The 9,991-nt window shown below is 41.9% G+C and overlaps 1 protein-coding gene across 5 annotated transcripts in view; it reads right to left on the bottom strand.

Annotated features, from left to right (window-relative positions):
• Positions 1-4,572: 4,572 nt before the first annotated feature.
• LOC127566991 (signal transducer and activator of transcription 5B-like) overlaps positions 4,573-9,991 on the bottom strand; it is a 152,035-nt gene continuing 146,616 nt past the window's right edge. For all 5 annotated transcript variants that reach the window (XM_052009585.1, XM_052009583.1, XM_052009581.1 and 2 more), the window contains 3 exons: positions 8,437-8,529; positions 7,132-7,215; positions 4,573-6,667 (listed from right to left, as the gene is read on the bottom strand). In XM_052009585.1, the coding sequence (XP_051865545.1) occupies positions 6,577-6,667; positions 7,132-7,215; positions 8,437-8,529 (268 nt within the window). In that variant the 3' untranslated portion in view covers positions 4,573-6,576. The remainder of the gene's footprint in view (positions 6,668-7,131; positions 7,216-8,436; positions 8,530-9,991) is intronic.

The following is a 9,991-nucleotide window of genomic DNA, read 5'->3' as shown; positions in this document are numbered from 1 at the left end:
AAGGAAATTTTTTTATGGAGGACAAAAGACTGAGATACAAAAGACTTTGGTCAAGTTATCACAGAAGAGCATGGACACAGGAATAAAATTGGAGCAACTAGATAATTATAGCAACACTGGAAAAATGGGTAAGATGTTGGGCTTTTTGTCTTAGAATAATCAGTTAGCCCTTTTTAGAGAGTTGACATGGGGCAATGGGGCAAATGAGGCAAATGAACCAACTAGTCTGGAAAACTCCAAGATTCTTTCTCCTTCCTGTATTTTCTCTGTGTGAAAATTAAAGCTCTCTGGGAACAGTGTCCCAACAGGTGCAACCACAGTGGGCCAAGGGGCCTGTTTCTGTGCCACATCTCTCTATGGCCAATGTTCATGCTGTAACGTGGGACACCACCCGAAATGCTGATATATGCTCGAGCACACTGTACTGCCAGGCATGCCTCACAGTTTTGGGATTTGTATTTCTCATCTCAGTTATTTTCTCCACCAAATATCTCCAGTGAGCCCCCTCTTGTATTTGCTGCCAACAACCGGCTTTGAAATAGTGAAAATCAGAATGTCAGGATATCTGTGGTCTGGCTTGGTAAATTATCAAAGCTACTTTTTCGTCCAACTGGAAAGTTGTGCTTATGGACACAGAGTGGCTCAGTGGTACAGCTGCTGCCTCACAGTGCCAGAGGCCCAGATTCAAGCCCAACCTCCAGTGCTGTCTGCGTGGAGTTTGCACGTTTTCTCTGGGACCAAGTGGGTTTCCCCTGGGTGCTCTGGTTTCATCCCACATCCCAAAGAGACGTGGATTAGGAGATTAATGGGCTAATGGGTCAGTAGGTTAAATGGACACTGTAAATTGTCCTTAGTGTGTAAATGAGTGGTTGAATTTGGGGTGGATAAAATGGGATTAGTGTAAAAATGGGCATTGATAGTTACCATGGGTGCAGAGGGCCTGTTTTCCCTCCGTGATACTTAGCTACATTTTGCACCTTGCATAACTATTTGTGGGAGTTACCTTTTCTTCCTTGTACATCTGTTACCTTTAGGCCAATCTTTCCTGTGGTACTGTTGTTACTGGACCTTTCTTCACTGCTTGCTTCCAAAGAACTGACAGCCTATTATAATTAGTGAGCGAAACTAGCCTTGTGATTTCCAGCCAGACCTCTGCTACCATTACGGCATTTTTCAAATTTTGGTACTGGACAGGTGTGTGTCCTTGCCCCCTTCGAGCTTGTGTTCTCAGCTTCTTTACTCTGTCAATGTCAAAGTAACAATTAAAAGAAAATATGTCATGAAGTCTAATAGGATGCGAGTGGTAGTAACACATCCAAAAGTCTATATTGCTTAATTCCACCTATAAAGAGTTACTGTGTAAATGTCCCATTCAATCTCTTAAACAAGTATCTTTAAAGTAAAAGAAGCTGAAGTGAATTTCCCATCCTCTTACCTTTTGCTAAATTACTTTCATATTTATCTATTAGTTCCTCACATCCCCAGGGCTAGTGCCGTGTTGCTTGTGGAGTTGGATGGAAAAGAAGCAAAGGAACAGGAGTGGACGGTGGTAAAATCTGGGGAAAGTTGATGGGAACGTGGGGAGAATAAAATGGGGATCAGCGTAAAGGGGTGCTTGATGGTCGGCGCAGACTTGATGGGCCGAAGGGTCTGTTTGCGTGCTGTATGACTCTAGGACATGGTATGAAGAACATCAGTGGGACACAACACAGAAGATAAACCCTAGAGGGCAGCATAGATTCAGCACCAGCATCCTCAACCTGGCCATTTTATGAATGCGACAGGATGAATCTGGCGTGCAACATCGAGCACATATTAACAAGGATTAGCAATTATCATAATGACTCTCCACTGCTGATAGCGAATGATAGAAAGTGCTCCAAAGGCTCAATGCTTAAAAAAATATTTAATCCCATTGAGCTTCATGTTACGTTCCCTTTTTATGTTAAACTACTTGGCTGGATGCCCCAAGCCAAGCAGTCGGGTTCTGTGGATTAATGCCTCACTGTTCCTCCTTGGGAGGCCATTCATTGTCAGCACGATGGGACTGTCAGGTCAACTTTGAGTAGAATCCTTGCAGTCATAGTTCACCAGTAGTTCTACTGCACATACAATTTAAGAATCTTTCAACAACATAATCAGTAGTAAAGATAGTCAAATGACAAGGAGAGAGAGCATGCGGGGATGGGTGGGGGGAAGGGAAGAGAGAGACACACACGGAGGACGGGGGGGGGGGGGGAAGAGAGAGAGAGAGAGAGAGAGAGAGAGAGAGAGAGAGAGAGAAAAAAAAGAAAAAGAGGAGAGGAGATATCAAGTGATGCTGTGATGGCCCTCACAATTGCTGGAACTTACTGTACAGGCTTGAGGAATGTCCACCTGGGCAAGTTACTGGCACGTTATGGAGAATGCAAAACTACCATAAAAGAGGAGGAAAAACATCAAGTGGAACCATAGTCAAATCCACAGGTTCTTGGGTTATGATCCTGGCAGTTGTACTGAGATGGTGAGTGCTCATTACCTCCAGTATTGACACTAGTAATCACTGTCAAGTCATTGGAGGAACTTTATTTGTATGGGACAAGTAGACACAGACATCAATCTGGGTAGACCTCTATTTCTAGCCTCCTGTAACTCACGCCTCCTTATGATCACCACACTGACTACTTTTGTGTGTGCCTATTTAATGTTTCAAAATTCTCTCCCTCCAGCCAACAAGAGAGACTGCAGATGCTGGAACCTGGAGCAACACACAAAGGTGCTGGAGGAACTCAGTGGGTCAGGCAGCATCTATGGAGGGAAATGGACAATGTTTTGGGTCAAGACCCTTCATCTGGACTGAAAGAGTGGAGATCATCAGTAGAAAAAGGTGAGGGGAAGGGTGGGGCAAGAGCTGGCAGGTGATAGGTGGATTTAGTTGAGGGGGTGACAGGCAGGTGGAGGGGTGGGGAGTGGAAATGGTGACAGAAGCTGGGAGGTGAGAGGTGGAGGCAAAGGGCTGATGATGATGGAATCCGATAGGAGAGGAAGGTGGAGCTTGGAAAAGTGGTGGGGAGGGCAGGTGGGAACAGTGGGGGAGGGGGAGGGGACCCAGGGGGAGGAGTGTGTGGGTGATGGGCAGATGGAGTGGGTGGGGGAGGGGGAAAGAAACAGGCTGATGGGGGCCGGGCAGTGCAGGAGAGAAAGGGGACAGAGGGGGAGCAGTTACCAGAAGCTGGAGACTTCAATATTCATGCCGTTGGGTTGTAGACGACCCAGGCGGAATATGCAGTGCCGTTCCTCTAGTTTGCGTTTGGCCTCACCCTGGCAGTAGAGGAGACCGAGGCCAGACAGATCGGTGTGGGATTAGGGAGGAGAATTTAAATGGCTGGCAACAGGGAGATCCATACAGCCGTGGCAGACAGAGCGCAGGTGCTCGGTGAAGTGGTCGCCCAGTCTGCGTCAGGTCTCACCGATACAGAGGAGGACACAACGGGAACACCGGATGCAAAAAAATAAGGCAGATGAAAGACTGCCTCACCTGGCAGGGCTGTTTAGGGCCCTGGATAGTGGTGAGCGAGGAGGTGTAGGGACAGGTGTTACACCTCTTGCAGTTACAGGGGTAAGTGCCTGGGGAGGGAGGTGGATGGGTGGGGAGGGATGTGGACCAGGGAGTCACAGAGAGAGTGATCTGACCAGGAGGCTGGCAAACATGGCCGATGCTGGGCCTGCAGCATCCTGCAAAGAGCAGCGACTCATTGGCAAGCAACCACCATTGAGCTTGTTACCACAGAGAAATAGCTGGGCTGGGGAGAGCTGTGCAGCCAACAAAAGAGGGTAAGTCACCCAGCAGCTTCCATCACACGCAACAGGCCATCCATCAACACCCAGAGCAGGGGCTGCCGGTCCCCTGCAATGGGCACACTCACCGAGCTGACCAGGGTGCAGTCCTGAGCCCCACTTCTCAATGCCGTTTGCCCCGGTCTGCTGAATATCAGCTCTCACAGGCAGCCTCTTCATACTGAGCTGTGGGTGATATGTTGCTGCAAAAATGCCAGTGAAGGGCAGAATTTCACACTGATATCCTGGCACACCAGTGGGGTAGGCAGCAGTTTGCCAGACACCAGCATGAAGCCTGAAGTGGATTTTTTTTTAAAAAAAGAAAGTGTAGGTATTACGTAGCAGTGAGCATTCAGACTGGAGGATTAAGTGTGTTTTAACAAATGAGCACTCTGTGGGATAGCACTAAGTAGGTACCAGTGTATTTACCCTGCAGCCATCACATTTTCATTACCACATTGTTGTTTGTGGGAATTTACTGCTCACAAATTGACTGCCATGATTTCTACATTACAATTACAGTTCCTACATTAAAAGCATTCACTTGCTGTGAGGTGCTTTGGGAGGTCCTGAGGTTTTATTGAAATACAAGTTCATTTTCTCTGCCCAACGGCCATTTGGGCAAGTTGACCTGTAGCACAGAAAAGTAACGTCAGCAATTTTAAAAAGGGAGAGCAAGGTGGAAAACAGAGATGTGGGAATTTTTCTTCAAATCTGATCTGAACAAACAATAAAATGAGACACGTCGCATTATCTAGAATCTAGGACTTTTATTCTCATTTTTCTTACAAGCTGGAAAGGTTTTCAGCAGTCACTTTGTAAGAATAATTTTTCTGCCTAAATAGTAAGTGCAAGTGGAGAAACAAGATAGTATGCTTTTGACCAATACAGAACACTATCTAAATACATCAACGATTGAAGTGGAAAAATACCCTATACTATAGGATAAAGCCCCCAGGAGATTCCAATATATTCAGGAATATGATAAAATAATATGTACAGTGGACTACAAAAACTGACACTACATCATATAACTAAGAATTACATCTATGGACAACATCATTTCAGGCAGCCATTCTGAAGCAATGGTCTATTAGCCATTGTAATACCACAAGCTGAAACAGCGATCTGCAGATTTCTAAGGATAGGAATAGTCTGAAATAACTTAGAGAAGAGGGAGAAGGGAATGTTCTCTTTGGAGGGCAGTAAGTTAAGACTGAATAGTGGAAAAGTGAAAACGAATGTATACCCGTAGGGATCAATGATTATTTATACAGAACAACTCCTCACAAGATTAAAAGGTTAGATAGAGTTCATGATAGGGCAGAGTGTAAAATGGGAAATAGAAGGAGCTAGGAATTTAATATTCTTGCTTCATTATATTCTTAATTTGTATACAAACCATATTAACTACAAATAAACTCTTTAACCTCCATACAAGGTTTATAATTTGTAATGGCAAAATATTCTTGTAATATGCTTCAATACAAGTGTTCCTGCCTCAATATGGCATTTTAAAATATTCTCTATATCATTGATTCCTACCAAGAGTGTAAATTTTATTTTTATTTGCTGAATAATGTGCAAAGCAAAAGAAGATTACATGGTAACCTCACACAAGTCCACTGAAAATTTGATTTAGCGCATTGTCATTCTAACTGGTTCCCCCACATCATAAATAGTTCTTCTGGACAACCATTGGCACTTGCATCCTGCAGACACCAAAATCACAAACACTAATTATTAAAGGACTATTTTCATTGCCACCATAGAACAGTAGCACATCCTGTGCAAAAACATTATTCTTTGCTCCATCAATTGCATCAGTTTCTCCACATTAACTGACCAAATTTATTATCAATCAATTGTAAGCACGCTAGGATATCCTTTACCTATTTACTTAGGAGATAACACTTCTTTGTGCCATATGTGGTTGCCAATAGATGACGATTGTTCCAGATGCAAGATAGTAACTTAGTACAGTTTTTCTTCTAATACTTCAATTAATTTGAATTGTTGTGATAATTTGCATTCAAGAAGTAAAATTCCCACTTTGTGTTATTTATAATGATGCATTTTTTAACTACCTAAACAACGGAGACATTGGAGTAGGATATTCTGGTGGGCTTGATAGATGTTATAAAACAGCACATCAACTTGACTATATTAGCTGAACATAAAACTTAATACATCTTGTTAAACTCATAGCAAGGAAACGATACTTTTCTGAGCATGTTGTGTTAACTCATCGTTACAAACCATTGGAAGCAAGGGTGCACTTTATTCTGGCCTAAACTTAGCCAATATTTTTCTTAAAGTGACTTATAAAAATATTGGCTTAAGCAGATTTGAATGTACTAGATTTTCCATACCAAGTAACTTTATGTTAAATTCCTTTCCACTTAAAATATACAAGGTGCCCAAACTTGCCAACTGCTTTGCTCCAGCCACAGATTTGAACAAGAGTACCTGCCCTCCACTGGCATCCCAAAGCAATGCTGTTAAAATTCAGAATGTGCTCCATACCTGGCCTGGTCAAGGGGGATCACCAATGAGCGGTTTATCAAATGGCTTATTAACTGCTGGTTAAAATGCACTTAACAGTGAATCTCCCTCTAATTTATACAGGAAAATGCATAATGGACTCAACAGAAATCTTAATTTGAAGCTCAACCACTGACATAACGAGCCTTCCTTTAAACAAAAAGGCTCCTGTATAATTTGCACTTGACAATGATTGTTCCTAAACTCACAGACATCTCAAAACTCAGTTGTATTTACAATATCCATCGGGTTTATGTTCAGAAGTGCACTCAGTTCCAAATCAGAAGGTGCAGGAGGGTTTTCAGCACTGAAAGGAGAACAAAAACAGGATGTGATATTAATGTTTTTAAAGAAAATGTCACTTTCCAGTTACAGGTCACATTTACTTCTGAATTTCATGAATAATCCTACTTTGACTTTAGTAAGTTAAAGTTTGTTGAATCATAATTAAGTGCAATGAATTCCAAGACAAAGTGAGATCCTTACATAGGTATGGATATTTGGATGGCACTACATAATAACAGATTGTATTTTTGATGACACCTGAACTCCTTCCAATGTGTGCGAGTGAAAGTACGTTGCATTCTGGTGAGTTTTGAACAACAGTTGCTGGCAATACACAGGTGAATAAAGAACTCTCAGTTCATTCATTCTTTTGAACAGGAATGGTACATGTTAGACAGAAACCTATTTGGAGCTTGGAGGGATGGAGAAAAGACAAAAGAAATCTTAACCCCACCAAAAGGATCTAAACACATTTATCTTGCTTACCCTCTTACAAACTGATGATCTCCTTCATAATAGTTGTTCATCTCCATGTCATTTCCACTTTGAAATGGATTAAGAAGATGACCTCTTCAAAGGAAGAAAATTATTAGTCAGGCAGTGTCATAAGTATATCACATGGATATGAACACTAAGATCCCAAAGTATGAATGCAGAGCTTTAAAGAGAGAAAGTATAAACCGTGGTTTTAACCTTCAAAATGCAGCAAATGCTGTCGCCTTGAACAGTCAGAACTGTATGCCAGCAGTACAAGGATGAGAAAAAATTGGGAGGCAACTTTAAGGATGTCATAGGCACATTAATGAGAGTAACACAGAACTCAAATTGTATTTTCTATGGCACTGTGAACTCTTTCCAATGTGTGTGATCACCAACCACTACGTAAGGGCCTCAAAGGGAAAGGCCACAATTTTAGGCCCTCCTGCCACTGCACACTAATTAATTGAAATGTGTCAGAACTATATGCTTTAGGGTTGTAAATGAACAATAACTAATGACATGCAAAAGTAATGGGAATAACATGACATTATGAAAATGTTCTGAATTACATATTTCAGATCATTTTTATGAATAAAGTACATGTTAAAGTAAAAAGTTGCATAAAATTTACAAGGCCAATGGAAGTGGATTAAAAAGCTTTAATGTAATGATAACTGAAACAATGAAATTCAAAAACCACTGAGGGGGCAAAGATGCAAGGCTGAAAATCAGGTTGCATTTTTAAGGTCAATTTGCAAAACAAGGCAAGCTACTGTTGGAACATCAGTCACCTCAGAGAGCATTAAGAAGCTGATTTAACTTTAAGAAAACATGTTTTATTAAATTAATCTGAGGGCCTGGCATAAAAGAATCTGCAGGAAGCCACTATAAGGCCTGATACTTTTAATTTCTTTCACAGCCTACCAGCACAAATCAGGATGCAACTGGCCTAAAACCCAATTAAACTTGGGCCTTCACCACAATTAAGAACCTTGAGCCACAGGTGCTTGACTCAAGCAGTTTACCAGCAACGTAGGTGTGAATTCCAGGCCATTAGAGGAGCAATTAATTGAGAATGGGACATGGCTGTAGAGGTGCCAAGTTTTAGTTTTCAAGAGTGCTGTGGGGTAGCCTCACTCCCAGATTTACACTAATTTCATGCAGGATTGCATCAGAGTATCCAGTCCAATTTGTTACACTAACAGAGTAAAGTTACAAACTCCATTATGCAAGATAAGATTCTTAGTTGCAAAAAGAACCAAACCTAATCAGGTCACTAATCAAAGCTAATATTTTAGAAAGCAAACTGACCCTTGAATTGCATTTGGAAATTCTTCATCCTGGTTCATGGCAATCATTATATTAGGAGACAGTGCAATGGGAGGGGCAACTGGAGCATCTCCCCTGTTAGAAAATAAGACAATTAGATTTTAAATAGAATTTTAAAAAGGTGCAGGTAATTGAAAATAATTTGCAATCAAAGGCTGTTGTTAAATATTCTTTTTTAAGCCATCATAAAAGACTAAACATTTTAAGAGGAGATATCTGCACACATACCAGCCACTTTCCTACACTTCAAAAGTACTGCTCTGGCTGCAAAATGCCTTGGGATGCCTTCAAAGCTACAGTAAAAGGCATTATAATAACTGCAAGCCCATTTTCTCTCACAAATCACTTATACCGCTTTCACCAAAAGTGACACGTCTGCAATTTGTTCACACCTCAAGTTGAATTTGGAGCAACACCTGGCAGCAATATTGAGAAAACTGCACAAGTGCAATATTTCTCCATGCAAATAAACATTTAAAGCAACTGCATATTTGTTATTTTATTGCCTAGAAATTCTAGTGCACCTAGAATAGAACAAAAAGGTACACTGCAGCAAGTTACAAGCAAAAATATGCTGCATATACCTTGGTTAGGGTGTTGGGGGGGTGGTGGAGGGAGGCAGGGGAAATATAGCTGGGAGATCACAAGGAGGGGGTTGGGAAGAAATCACAAGGGCGAGGGTCCTTCTGGAGATTGAGGATTGTTGGAGGAGCTCTTTTGATGTGGGGGAATTGTCTGAGAATTTCTGCTAGCATTTCAGTTAGCTTGCAAGCGTCCCAGGTTGGCAAGACCACCGTGTCCCAGAACTGATCAATAATCAGCATCCCCAGGACAATGTGGTCCAAATCCTTCTGTAATGCTTTAAGAAGAGCGGAGTTCAGGAAATGACATCATTCTGTGTGGCAGAAATCGCATCAGGGTAGCAAGACTGTGCAATGTACTCATCTGTGATACACAACAGTCAAGTTTTTCAAGTGGTTCAAACCAACACAGAAATGGGGGAGGGGGAAGGAGTGGAAGAGAGATTTTAATTGAGAAAATGTTGTGAAATTGAATTTCCAGGCAGACCCATCTGTTGCAATGGAACTTTCCTGATCTTGGCTCTTATTAGTAGACCACCCAGAATGAGTCAGAAAAAAAACATGAGGTCATAACATGCAGTTCCATTCATTTCTGATCATTACATTTTGCTCTCTCTCTTCTGAAACTATTGAACAGTAGGTTAAATGTCATCCAAGGTCTCAAGTGTCTGTGGAAGCCTGGATGGTGAACATCAAAGGATGGCATCAGAGCTTAACTCAATCATTCCTCTCTCTACATGCATAGACATGACTTAGAAATTCAGACATACAACATATTTTCTTTGACACTATGCATCAGGACATTGATTTATTTCTTCTGGGTGAATATAATTGCAACCATTTTCAGGTCAATTCCGGCCACTGCCTGTAAGGAGTTTGTACGTTCTCCCCGTGTCTGCATGGGTTTCCTCCGGGTGCTCCGGTTTCCTCCCACATTCCAAAGACGTACGGGTTAG

Source organism: Pristis pectinata, chromosome X (assembly GCF_009764475.1).
Source record: "Pristis pectinata isolate sPriPec2 chromosome X, sPriPec2.1.pri, whole genome shotgun sequence".
Taxonomy (NCBI): domain Eukaryota; kingdom Metazoa; phylum Chordata; class Chondrichthyes; order Rhinopristiformes; family Pristidae; genus Pristis; species Pristis pectinata.
The sequence above is the reverse complement of the archived record's forward strand: the minus strand, read 5'-3'. Positions and strand labels throughout refer to the sequence as shown.